The sequence below is a fragment of the Nannobrachium achirus genome, assembly GCF_963921795.1.
Source record: "Nannobrachium achirus genome assembly, chromosome: 24".
NCBI classification, from domain to species: Eukaryota; Metazoa; Chordata; class Actinopteri; order Myctophiformes; family Myctophidae; genus Nannobrachium; species Nannobrachium achirus.
In genome coordinates this window covers 18980322-18995087 of record NC_137831.1, presented here as the reverse complement: position 1 = coordinate 18995087, position 14766 = coordinate 18980322, and the positions used below count along the sequence as shown (strand labels likewise).

General features: G+C 43.9%; 1 protein-coding gene across 1 annotated transcript in view; it reads right to left on the bottom strand.

Annotated features, from left to right (window-relative positions):
* Nucleotides 1–10878: 10878 nt before the first annotated feature.
* Nucleotides 10879–14766, bottom strand: part of LOC308280124 (semaphorin-5B-like) — a gene marked incomplete at both ends in the record, with an annotated part of 139376 nt that continues 135488 nt past the window's right edge. The window contains 2 exon segments of the mRNA XM_080720387.1: nt 10879–11040; nt 13722–13936. Coding sequence (XP_080576513.1) covers nt 10879–11040; nt 13722–13936 — 377 coding nt within the window.

Sequence of the window (14766 nt, the reverse complement as noted above, 5' to 3'; positions counted from 1 at the left end):
AAAACCAGAGAAAGACACAACGGTCAGAAATGGGACTTTGTGAGGATAGAAGGTGCTAGTGGGACCCCAAAAAAAGGTTTTAAAATAGGAAAAGTGAAATTTCATGGTGTATCACCTTTAAGTTCGCAACTTGCTTAGAAAAGCGCTATAAAAAATGCAATCCATTATTATTATTAATCCAAACAATGCTCCTTCAATAAAGAAACCAGATTGTCGCTTCACTTCCCAATCCTCAAGCCTAGGTAAGGCAGTCGGTGTTCAGTCTTGTGTTAAAGTCAAGTCAGAGGGACAGTTGCTGGGCAAGGGTTTGTGTATGAGAGATGGGAATTGTGTTTGTGTGAATGGTGTTATAGCTCCTGATTTGTCCTACCGGCTGCCCTGGCAGGAAAAGAAGAGTTGATGCCCAGAAGTTTGAAACACTCCAAGTGAGTTAGCTTGCCATCACATCATCTTCACACACCGATCAGAACTCCTCAGCCAAACCCTGGCCTGTATATACTGTAACAAAGGCCAATGTGATAAATAAAAAACAACTGATAAGAAACAAAAAACAAAGGCCAATGTGAATTCCTTGTAAAATATCATGTAAAATGACAACCACATTTAACAAAATAGCTTAACAACAAAACCACTGAACAACAGCAATCAGAGAGACATGGTAGGATAAGGGTTATATTGGCCTCATCATTGGGACTTACAGTAAGTGGAATATTCAGCTGTATTTGCTACATACTGTGCCACTACAGCAGGGGTCTTCAACAGGGGGTCTGGGACGCCCTGCGCTGCGAGACGTTGTGAGCTTGTAGATCGGCTAATTTCGGTGTAGAAGGGAAAAAGAGCACACTAAGTACAGAGTGAAAGGTCAAGTTTGTTAAGTATTGACGGTTCAAGTGGTTAAATATCTGAAAACACAAATTGACATGAATCCAAAATACACTGATGATTGTGCTGTCAAACGATGAAACAATATGGAATCTATGAAAAGGTTGTGGGGGTCCCTGCTTCATCTCTGTCTCAACTAGGGGTCCTTGGCCTGAAAACGTTGAAGACCCTTGCACTACAGGAAAAGGGGTCTGAGAGGAAAATCTGAAAAGAAAAAGCTTCTATCAGTGAAAGACAGCAGACTGGGGCTGTGCACGTTCATTATCATTACAACGAGGCTACTGTAGGCGAGAATAGACTGCCAAATTAAGGAGGATGATGAAATGGTGTTAATTGTATTAGACTTTAATATATGATGTGGTCTGTTAATCAAAGATACCGGTAATCTAATGCCATTAGCTGATAAACTATAAAGACTATGTCAATAAATACAAGTGCACTGTAAGACATTTAAAGATAAAAGCCTACGTTTAGAGAATCTGACATATTCATCCCATTAACAATATGGATAATAGCGGGAAATAATGGATCCACACCATTATACAACAAGAAGTAAATTAACTCGGAGCATAACTCTTTGAACTGATGAAGAGGTGGTTGGAGAGGCCTTAAGCTTCCTAATCCACAGCAGCTGTAAGGAAATGGATGGCTTCCGTCTTTCTCAAGGGGAAAACCTTTAACTGCCAAACTATTAAGCGGTTATTATTCTCCACCTGCTGCCACTTAATACAAACACTACCGCTTGTGACCGGCAAGCATACCAAGGTACTTATACCTGTCAGAATGTGTTCCCCCTACAATATAATGTACATGTTTCAATAGGTTTGCTAAAAGTTTTATTGCTGTCAGAGTAAGAATGGTGGATGTATGTACATACAGTATATGCTAGCCTAGCTCAGCTAGACAATCCACCCATGTTAAAAAAATCACACTCGTGTGAACTGAGCGGTGGTGTGTGTGTGTGTGTGTGTGTGTGTGTGTGTGTGTGTGTGCAACAGCGCCCCTCCCTTAACATGTGTGGTCAGAAAAGGTTACTGCAGGCTACGGACACGGAGACAGACAGACATACATACCCACACACACGGCCACGTATAGGAGCGTTGTGACCACCGCTCAACAAGGAGGGGATGTATATACTGCAGTTAGTTAGCTGCATTAGTATAGTCTGGCCAAGCCAGGCTATGTACAGGTATATGCATGTACAGTATGCATGTATGTATGTGTGTAGGCATGTACTGTAGGCCATGTATTTATTGCGACCGTCAGGTCGCACTTACTATCAAAACCTCCACAAACTGTGAGTCAGTCAGTCCGTCCGTCCGTCCGTCCGTCCGTCCGTCCGTCCGTCAGTCTGTCTGTCACACCTCACACGTCACACTATTGCCCTGCTCATATCTCCGCAACCGTTGCCCCGATCCATGCCAAATTTTGCACACACGCTCCTTGGCTGCCCCCGGGGGGACCCCCAGATGTAAAAAATGACCAAATGTGCAAAAATTACCAAATGACCACCCCAACGGGGCTGCTCACGGGGAATTCCCGGGGACCACCGACTCCTGCTGCTCCAGAACGGATGCAAAAGTGGTGGCGCCCCCAGTGGAGGACCCCCTCCACTGCAGCTCCCATTAAATGCCGTAACTAGGGCTAGGAGGGTCCGGGAGAGCCGGGGCCGGTACCTATTCGTCCGCCAAGGCAACGCGGAGACCCCACCCCTCATTTCTCACATGGCCCTCTTCTAGCGCCACCATGAGGCCGATTCTTGCAAAACACATTTTTGGACACTGCTCCTACAGATTTTGCCCTAAAATCACACAAATCGGTACACACTATGTCTACACTCATGTCATCAACATGGATCTGTCCCATATAGCGCCACCATCAGGCCGATTTTTTCAAACACATTTTTGGACACTGCTCCTACAGATTTTGCCCTAAAATCACACAAATCAGTACACAGTATGTCTACACCCATCTCATCAATATGGATGTCCCATATAGCGCCACCATCAGGCCGATTTTTTGAACCACATTTTTGGACACTGCTCCTACACATTTTGCCCTAAAATCACGATGCGACCTGACGGTCGCTTATCTCCCGATTAGGGAGTCTTACTGGTGTACTGTATGTATGTATGTACCGGTATGTATGTACAGTATGCATGTATGTACAGTATGTATGTATGTATGTATGTATGTATGTATGTATGTATGCATGTATGCATGTATGCAACCATTATGTAAGTACCGTATGTATGTATGTATGTATGTAATGGTATTTTACTCGTTTATGTACAGTATTGTATATGTCTGCATGCATAGAGTACAGTACTTATATAAATACATGATTTATGTACTGTACAGTATGTATGAATGTGTGTATTAATGAATGAATGAATGTATATACATTTCCAACACCTAGTTTTAGCAACAAACAGAACTCATAGCCAGCCTCCAGTAAAGTGAAGCATTTAGAGGCTTCAAGTTCCAAGTCTACTCTATAATTTATACTCCACAACTTTGCGTCGTGTTGTTGACGAGTTGGCGCTGTCTCGCTGCTACCAAGTATGGATTTTACTTCAGCCTCCCCGCAGCACATTATCAGACAGCGGTGGTGTTAAAAGTAAGTGTCTAGGGAGGGTTGTCGCACCAAATTCTGGGCCCTGGGTACAAGGATTCACTGCAGGCCCCCCATGAATGTTCTTCATTTTGTGCTTTAACTAATGAAAAATAGCAGATATACAAGCTCATAGCGCGGCACCAAGTGCCGCGCTGCGAGCTTGTAGATCTGCTATTCTTTGAAAAATTATGAAAATGTGTGCAAGTCTTTCAAAATTTCAAATCCTTCAAAGGTTTTTTGAAAACCCTACTGTATGTTTCTATGTGAGTGGCGCGCCAACTTTTTCATGTGAAGGACCCCCAACATTATATGTATTTGGCCACGTTAGCCTAGCCAGCTAGACATCCCGACCCATGTTAAAACAAGGAGGGATGACAAGGAGGGATCTATACTGCAGTTAGTTAGCCGCATTAGAATATAGGCTGGCCCCAGGCTATGGCCACGTACCCCTACAACATATTTAGTTCCAGGGACCCCCCAGAAGCAAACTTTTGAGTTACAAAACACATATATTCAAAGATTTTCACATATTTTCACGACTTTTAAAAAATAGCAGATCTACAAGCTCACAGCGCGGCACTCGCTGTGAGCTTGTATATCTGCTATTTTTCAATAGCTAAAGTATAAAATAATTAAGGCCCCTCCACCTTCATGGGCCCTAGTAACTCAGTCCCACATTTCCCCCCCTTGTGGCGCCCCTGGACAGCGGTGGTGTTAAATGTAAGTGTCTGTAGTATAAATTCAGAAGCCAACTCACCAGAACATCTCCCACCGACCGCACCTTGCTCACAGAGCATGGATTGATTCATTATGGATGCTGACGGCACAGAGGAGGAGGAGGAGGTGATGTTGGTACAGGTAGACAGACATAAAGATTAAAAGGAAGCCATCAAAGTTTAATGCCTCGATGGACTGACTGCCGTATAAAGCTGAGGCACGTTGGATGTGGTTTGCGGGCAAGAAAAAAACCCAGCTCCTCTTCTGAAACCTCCCGTCCCTTGGGAGAACCTTTGGAGAGCTCTTATAGAGCATCGCAGCGGAAGTGGTAAAAAATCTCCGAATTCATTTTCCCCATAGACTTTTACAAAAACATTTATAACAATTATGTTAAAGGAGTAGTTCACCCCCAAAATGACTTTTTTTCTATCGATTACTCATGCCATGGAGACTTGAGTTCAATAATATTTTTTGGTTTTAGTCGCATTCCTAGGACAATAATTTAATTACAATAAATGCATCCCCATTGATTCCGGATGGGGACCCGAATGCATTTGGGTCCCCATCCTGAATCAATGGGGGCACATTTCACTATAATCAATGTTTTGTCTTAGGAATGCAAAAGATACCAAAAAATATTATTGAACTCAAGTCTCCATGGCATGAGTAATCAATAGAAAAAAAGTCATTTTGGGGGTGGACTACTCCTTTAAGCCTAGAACCAAGCCATCCAGGATGGCAAGTGAATCGTGACCATACAACCATAAAAGTCTGGGGGTACTGAAATAACACGGGAAACTCGGGCCTGGCATTTAATGAGTTTAAGAAGCGTATTTGAGGGCAAGTGATTAAGAACCTCAAACTGTATTCAATACTGATGATGACTACAGAACATTTGGCACCAAAGTTCAAAGTTTTATTCATCTCATTTTTACAGTGAACAATATACAAAAATATAAAGTACCAAAAGTTCACAGTGTCCGAAAAGGCAGTGTTCAGTTAAAGTCACATAAAAATCATATTCGATAACAGATGTGTGGGCGGGTTTTTGTTTCTTTTCTGGGGAAGGGGGGAGGGGGGGAGGCGTACGTGTGCAAGCAAAATTCATTTAGACTTTTCCTTTAAAAGATCAACAAATTGTGTGATAGATGCACATAAATCGCATGTGAGAGTACCACCAGTGTCCGTTGTATAGAAGGCAATGCAGCCCTTTATACATGCAAAATAGCAGCACATCCATTCAGACACCGCTATGCCCCTGTAAAGAATCAAAAGCCTAAGTTATACATTGTCATACGATGGGTGCCGCTCACCCAAAAATAACTCATTTTCAACCGCAAAAGCGGAATATCTTCTTCAGCGACTGCCGTAGGTAGGGCAAAGTGTACGTTAGGCTCAAGTGAAGAATGTTATTTGTAAAAAAAAAAAAACTTTCATACTTAAGTAGCTCTACAGCACAACATGCGAGTACACTCACACAGGCATGTGCCCTTACAGGCACACGCAACCATGCAGATGTGAACACACACACACACACACACACGCACACACACACGCACGCGCACATACACACTCACGCACACTCACACTCACGCATGCGCACGCACACACACACACACACACACACACACACTCGCACATGCACACATGCACGCACGCACACACACACACACACACACACTAGGGCACACGCGAAAAAGTCGGCAAGTCAGTCGACTTCATTACAAGTCGACTCCCACCAGAGGAAGTCGAAAGTTGAAAAAAAAAATACTTTCTATTGTGAAATCTACATGCTCACAACGCCTCGCATCGCGAGGCGTTGTGAGCATGTAGATCAGCTCAATTTCTGCCTATTTGACAATTTGGACAATGTTTAATTTGCCATTTTAGAGGCATTAAAAAGTCCTTAAATTGGCACTTTAGAAATGCAAAGATTCGCTTTATACACTTAAACTTTATGTTGGTTTGTTTACAGTTGAGTGAGAAAACAATGTTTCACATTAAGTTAATCATCTGGGGACCCCTAAAAATAATTGGGGGGTTGTGTGTGATGTGATGACGTCATCAAATGATAAAGTCGACTTCAACTCAACTTTTTACTGAGTGGAGTCGACTTGCAAAAATCACAAGTCGTCAATGCCCTAACACACACGCACGCACGCACGCGACGCGCGCGCGCACGCACACGCACGCACACGCACACGCACACACACACACGCACACATAGTTATTAATTAATCAGTAAAATGCCACATTGTGTCTTGAATATGCAGTTCTTACATCACTGAGGCTCGGTGCTTCATGCTACATAACCATATAAAACAAGAGAGAAATACCTCCATTCATTGCTTGGTCTTCAAGGTATTTACAAAGTACATACAGTAATTACATCCGTAGGCTTGAACAAAACGACAGCGACACGTATGGAATAAAATACATTTTTACAACAACACAGTACCTTTGATTATTGTCATTGGAGGAATGCCGTTGCACAGAATTTACAGCTCAGGAATTATGAGGCGAAACGGGAAAGTTGATATCTTGGCGTGTTGTTAGCGTGTGTTAAGGGGCTCGAGGTGATTTAGCCCCATTCGTCACCATCAGGTCCGGTTTTGGCCCACACGCCAACCGTGTCTGTAGGATATGGGCTGTTCCAAACATGCATTTGCACGCACACACACACACACACACACAGTCACAGAGGAGCGCACGCCCACTCGTGCGAGCATGCACACACACAGACACAAACACACACTCATACACATTTTGTCACTGTCGGGCAGAAACCTCGCATCTCCAAGTTTCAGATCTTTATGTTTTTTTTTTCGCGAAGTAAAGCCCTGCTTCATCATACAAGGCTGTCGCACTGAAGTAGTGAAAACAGCCGATCTACAAGCACACAACGCCTCGCGGCGCGAGGCGTTGTGTGCTTGTAGATCGGCTGTTTTCACTAGTTTAAATCATTTTTAAAATGATAAATGCAAAAACGAACGGTTTTGGACATACAAGGTTTCAATCCGACAACGACGATATACTGTACCAATCAACCATTTGTCCAAAAAAACTAAAACAAAAAACGTGTTGTTCTCATCACTAACAAATCTCCAGGCCACGGAAGGAGTCGTGAAAAATGATACCGTGGTGCAAAATGTGCAGAGAGACTAGAGTGAGAGCAGTGTTTACACAAGCCCACGGTAATAATATCCACACTTATCTCACGCTGTCCAGGGAGGGCCGACGGTGCTACGTGCTCTAAATTCAGAACACATGACAACAAGAATAACATTTCCCTTTGACATGACATGTAAAAAAAAAAAAAGAAACGGTAAAAATAGCACCCCTTTTAAACGACAACAGATCACACTGTGCAGATAGACGGTGCTCGGGGGTGTCGCACCAAATCCTGGGCCCTGGGTACGAGGATTCACTCACATTTTGTGCTTTAACTAATGAAAAATAGCAGATCTACAAGCTCACAGCGCGGCACCGAGTGCCGCGCTGCGAGCTTGTAGATCTGCTATTTTTTGAAAAATCTTGAAAATCTGTGCGGACTATGAATATTTCAAATCCTTCTAAGGTTTTTTTTTTAAAAAGCTATGTTTCTATGTCAGTGGTGCTCAAAACATTTTCATGTCAAGGACCCTCAATGAGATGTATTTGGCCACAGACACCCATCTCAAAGTATTTAGTTCCAGGGACCCCCCAGAAGCAAAATTTTAGTGACAAATGTTCGCTTAAAAAGTACATACTGTACATGTATATAAGATAGCACACATTTTCACGACTTTTTTCAATAGCTAAAGCATAAAAATAATTAAGACCCCTCCACCTTGGGCCCAAGTAACTCAGTCCCACTCCCCCCCCCCCACCCTTGTGACGCCCCTGACGGTGCTTATCAGCAAGGGCGTTGTGACGGCCTGACTGGAGTCCTTTGTCTCCTGAAGAAAATGTCAAGCAGAACCCTTCCAGTTGAGCAGTGTGTGATGTGAGTGATACAGTTTCTCCTCTCCAGGACACTCTCTCTCTCTGCCTTTTGCAGTTCACTCAAAAATCACATTCCGCTTAAAAAGACATGTAGCCTGGATGAATGGGCATCTGCTCCCATTCTTGTAGTCACATGACAAGAAATGGATTTATAGAGTTTTGCAGCAGTTCACTTTAGCTCCAAGGATTTGCTCGGGCGAAACACTTTGTCGGTAACAACACTGTACTGTACAGGCACCTTTTTTGTTTGTTTTCTTTACTTTTGACCACTTAAACCCTCCCTATTGTCTGTTAGGTGGAAACCTCATATGTCCAAAACAGGTTACTACTTCAGGATTCAAATTCTAAAATAGCAAAATTAGCAGATCAACAAGGTCAAAACGTTTTCGAGCTTGTACATCTGCTACTTTTGATACTTTTGTGTGGCGCAGTATGATCGAGTAGGGCTTTTTTAATTTATGAAAATATCGTCGTTGTTGGGTGGAAACCTTGTAGGTCCAAAACCGTTTGTTTTTATCAATTACATTTTACTAAACTAGTGAAAGCAGCCGATCTACAAGCACACAACGCCTTGCACTGCGAGGCGTTGTGTGCTTGTAGATCGGCTGTTTTCACTACTTTTGTGCAACGGCCTTGGCTGATGAAGCGGGGCTTTACTTTGCGAAAAAAACATACAAATTGTAAACTTGGAGATACAAGGTTTCTGCCCGACAGTGACGATATGGAGACAATAGGTATACTAGTACTGTACTTTAAATCATTACTTAGTTGACTGGGGTTGGCTCTGGAATTGGTACGTCCTCTTTTCCCCTCAACACCAAATCTCTTAAAGCCGATCTACAAACTCACAGCGTGTCGAAATATGGCATGTTGTGAGTTTGTAGAACTGCTATTTCCAGCGAATGTTCCACCCTGATTAGGGATATGCTAGAGTTCAAGTGGCAAAAGCAGCTCAAATAACACTGGGCGAGCCTGACAGATCTAACAACACCGTCATGGACTGGCACGACGATCTGCCGCGGGAAAAGGTTCGCATCGTTATCGTCCTGGGCTCCACGCATGAGGAAGCCTGTCAAACGTGTCCTTCATCGCTATTGTTTCCCCCATACGCTCCAGTCCTCCATCCGTGAAATATGAAAAATGAAAGCAAGCGGGCTGCCAACATGCCTCTGTGAGTATCTTCTGACCCCGTTGAATCCATTGCTCCACACACACACACACACACACACACACACACACACACACACACACACACACACACACACACACACACACACACACACACACACACACACACACACACACACACACACACACACACACACACACACACACACACACACACACCCCAAATCGAGGCTAACGACTCTGGGGAGGATTTCTCACGACACATTATCTCCGGTCCTCGTCCCACGGATAGTGCCGGCTTTGTCACAAAACATCCACATCAGAAAGAGTGATCGTGCGTTGTGAAAAAAACAGAGCGCACTTGTGATAAACGTGTTCCAAAGCTGCCTGTTATTCCACAATAGTACAGCGTTGGACTCAGTCCTCGGAGAACTTGCCTTGCCAAACATTTGAGTGCATTCGACGGGCAGAAAAGAAACATCACACTCGATTATGAAAATGATAAAAGGAAGAGTCACTCATTCATTGAGTGTTTCTTTTCAGTTTCATATCCTTCTTCATCCCCAGTTCAAACCGAACGCGACAAATGCATGCAGTGAATTCATCTGAAATGTGATTATCGCGTTGTCTGCCACCTGCATTGCGAATGCATCACTGCTTGTATTTCTTTTCAGAGTTACAGTCAGAATGCGTTTTTTTCTCCTGCTTGTACCCTCAATGGATTTGATGCAGGCAGTCTGGCTCATTTTAAAAGGCAAGCGATGACAAGCGGCTACAAATCCTTGAAAAGGTTTACACTTAAGTTGTCCAAATGTATAGACATTTTCAATAAAAGGTAAAACGCTGTGTACTGTAGCTCAGTGGTTCTCAAAGTGGATTCCAGGGACTCTGTGGGTTCCTTTAGGTAAATTGACCCATACAAGTCTGTAACTCTGACAGTGTACAAATGGAACCAAATGGACCCAAACGGGTCCATTTGGTTCCATTTGTACACTGTCAGAGTTAAGGGGAGACCTTGAAATGTGAAAGTTTGAGAAACACTGCTGTAGTTAATGCACGCTTAACCTAAAACCAAATGCCGTTTTTGATGCCATTTTCAACTTGCTCTCTGCGGACAATTTCACTCAAATGAAACATTGTGCTTACGATCTCCAAGGAGCGACTGTAATGATCACGGATGGGGGTCCGTGGTGGCCGGTGATGGACCCGTGGGGATTGTTTTTTTCGTAGGCCTCTGGCACACATGGGTTTGTGCTGCGGAATACGAATTGCATTCTGGATCCAAGTGTGGCTTCTGGCCTTGGCCGAAGCTCTGGGTGGGGGGTCTGGCTCCGAGCCCACGCTTACGCTTTGGCAAACCCCACGCAGAAAGAACCCCTCCACGAATGGAGGAGCTGCAAAATACAAGGAGAAACAGTTTGGGAGGTGGGGGGGGTGTTTCAGTTTGCAACAGGGGCTTTTGTTTGAGGGGCTGGGGACCTCCAGGAATCTCGCTTTTCTTTTGGGAGGAGGGGGCTTTTGCTGGGTGGGGGTTCTGGGTCGGTTGGCTCTCAGCTGTGCATGTAGTTCCTACAGGGAGATTCAGGGTGGAAGTCGTACTTGCTGAGGCTCGGTGGGTAGTAGGTGGTGGTGTAGACGTTGCTGGAGGGGAGGGGCGTGCTGAAGTAGTTGCACGTCTCGTCGTTGGCGTGCAGGTTGTTCTTGTTCAGCGTCTGGAGGGAGAGAGAGACAGAAAGAAAGAGAGTGAGTGAGTGAGAGAGAGAAATGAGGTTGAGATGAGATAAGAACACAGCAAGTCCTGCGTTTTAAACCAGGGGTCTTCATCTTTTTCAGGCCAAGGACCCCTTAGTTGAGAGAGAGATGAAGCAGGGACCCCCACAACCGGATATAGTTTCATTGTTTGACAGCACAATTGTCAGTGTAATTTGGATTCATGTCAATTTGTGTTTTCAGATATTTAACCCCTTTAACCGTCAATACTTAATAAAGTTGAACTTTCACTCTGTACTTAGTCTGCTCTTTTTCCACTCTACACCAAAGCTCTGTGCCGAAAATAACCGATCTGCAAGCTCACAACGCCTCGCAGTGCGAGGCGTTGTGAGCGTGGAGACTTGCGCCCCCAAATGTCCCTGCGATCTCACTGAGATGCATTGCTTTTTAGAAATCTATATCTATATCTTGGATATTGGCCTTCACGTTGGCTCTGAACCACTAGTTGGCTGCAGTAGAAGAAACAGAAACAGTGGAGGTCAGACTATGTAAAGAAACAGTACGGTGGATGTCAGACTGACTATGTGGGGAGTGTACTGTTCCAGCCATCGGTCTGACCTCTGACTCGCCCTTGTCTCCCATGCTGCTCACGATTCTGAACCTCAGGACCCAGAAGAAAACTGGGGGGGTGGCGCTGGTTCATTTATGAGCATCCCTCTGACTATTAGTATTTTATTATCCAGTGTGGGTCTTTCTCTTTACCCCCAGACTTTCAAACTGTTCACTGTTGTGACATTCTACAATGTGTACTGAGGTCTCAAAGAGGTACAGCAGGGCTTGGAACAGGAGATTTGACAAACTGTCTCTCTCCCGCCCTCCCTCTTTCCCTCCCTTCCCACCCTCACTAAAATCATTTGTATACATACATACTCAGTACAGTACGGGTATAAGAGGTGCATGCAACGCCTGCAGTGACATAATGTTAATACACGGAGACGCACGCACGCACGCACGCACGCACGCACGCGCGCGCAAACACCGTGTCTGGTATCTCCCATCAATTATGTGAGATCTACCGGTATGCTAGACACACACAGGGGTTGCAGGGGAGGAAGGCAGCAGAGACGTAGACTAATTAGCCTGTGTAATCCTATCACCGGAGATCAACTGTTTGAGTGATGGTCTTTCCAAAACAAGTTAACGAGACCAACGGAGGACAATTAACCGCATGAACCCCATCGTCCCTATTCTGGGGCAAACTTTCGGTGAAAATAGACGATCTGGAAGCTCACAACAAGTTGCGAAGTGTTGGACGATGTGTGGGACTGAGTTACTAGGGCCTAAGGTGGAGGGGGCCCAAGGTGGAGGGGTCTTCATTATTTAGCCATTGGAAAATAGCAGATATACAGGCTCACAGCTTTTTTTTTAAACAAATCTTTGAATGTATGTATTTTTTAAGCAAACATTTGTAACTCAAATTTTGCTTCTGGGGGGTCCCTGGAACTACATTTTGAGATGGGGGTCCGTGGCCAAATACATATCATTTTGGGGGTCCTTCACATGAAAAAGTTTGAGCACCACTGACATAGAAACATAGGTTTTTCAAAAAACCTTAGAAGGATTTGAAATATTCAAAGACTTGCACAAATTTTCAAGATTTAAAAAAACATAGCAGATCTACAAGCTCGCTGCACTCGGTGCCGTGCTGTGAGCTTGTAGATCTGCGATTTTTCAATAGTTGAAGCACAAAATGTGAGTGAATCCAGAATTTGGTGTGAGACCCCTGTATACAGTGGTTATTTCACTTTTATTAAACTTCACAGGTACACAGATTATTCTGCACGCACTGCAAACATGGCTGCAAAACTCAACTGGAATTATTGACCTAAAGTACATCCACAGTGTCCAAGGCACTAAATCCAAAGCGGCAAGGAAGACTGAATGTAAAACAAATTTGCCTCCACATTTCGGCATTCTAATGTCAAAGACTGTCAAACATGAACACATTTTAGTTTATTTTTTTATCAAGAGGTCTTCATGAGGGCAACTGTGGTTTTGCACAGACTAAAAGGTTTTGCAATCAAATTCTGCAGATGACCAAAACTGTTCCAGGTAAATATAAATGCTTGAATGCATATAAATATATTAGATAGATACTACAGTTATATGGTAGATTATAGGGGAGTCACAATATATATCGCAATGTTAATTATATTATTATTATTATTATATAAGCAAGTTTACTATCAGAATCGTCACAGCTTGACCATAATGATTCCCCTGATCACTGTGACATCACAGGTGACATCGCAGTGATGTCAGATACTCAGAGCAGGGATCTCCATATATAGGCATAAACAGGTGACATCACAGTGATGTCAGATACTCATAGCAGGGATCTCCATATATGGGCATAAAAGTGATTCTGTTAGGGATCTCCATATATGGGCATAAGAGGGATTAGTGATGTCAGATACTCACAGCAGGTATCTCCATATCAGTTTTTTTATGAGGTTTCCCCCAGGAGTTGAATTTCAACCTTTTAGTACATATTATTACACACCTTTAGAAACACATTGGTGAAGAAATTTCTTGGTAACGATTTACTTCCCAGATTGGTCAAATATCGTATAAAATCCCCTTAATAATTGAAAGATAACAAAGACGTCGTGCCCGTGCCCACCTTGAACTCCATGGGCGTGTACTTCTCGTTCTTGGGAGCGTTGGCGTTGCCGTGCTTGTTGTAGCTGAGGTGGTTGGGTGTGCTGGGGTGCACGGCGGCCGACTCGGCGGCGGGCCGGCTGCTCCGCTGGCAGTACGCGTACGCCAGCACCGAGAGCAGCACCGCCGCCAGGAAGCTGGCCACGCCCACCGCCACTAACTGGAACAAGGTGAAGGCTGTGGAGGACCGGAGAGTCAAGGGTAAGTCAAGTTGCTTTGTTTTCATCACAGTTCAGATTTAGCCAAAAATAATTCTCCCGTTATGCCGCCAAAATATGGAACGCCCTACCGAAGGCTTTAAAGGAGTACTGTAAATCCCTATCTTCCTTTAAGCCCTTTGCACACAGGACAGTTGCGTTTTTTTCGTTTGCGGCATGAATAAAACGCATTGGATTTGGTGTGCAAGGCTGTGCGGAATCGGCGCTGCGGATCCAAAAAGGAGCCATAAAAGGAGTGATGAGTTTTTTACCGCATGCGACAAGACGCACAAATCGAACTGGGTTCGATCGAGAAAAAAACGCACGGCGGCAGCCACTCGTCGCATGGCTAATTCGGAGCCGGTGTGCATGAGGTCATAGAGAATCATTGTTTTATTTTCAAAAAATGATATTGTCCGTTTTATCCGTGCGGTTAAACGCGCCTGTGTGCAAAGGGCTTAAGAACGGCACTGAAAAGCCACTTAGAGGCGGCTGCTACTCGAAAAAAAAAAAAGAACAGAAAGAAAAGATAAAGCCTATCCTTACCTCCCAATGACCTTTCTACTGTAAAAAACATTTATGTTGCATTGTTTTATATATATATATATTTTTTTTTCTTCTGCTTAGTACTGTGTTTATTTGTCTATCATTCTATGTCATATGAGTTAAAAAAAAGGACCCCAATTGAAACAAGCTCAAAAGCTTTTTTGAGGTATCCTTTTAGGTCATTACACACCGGCGAATTAGAGTAAAAAAAGAAAGAAACAGAGAGGAAAGGAGATTGAGAGAGTGATGGAGAGAGAGAGAGAA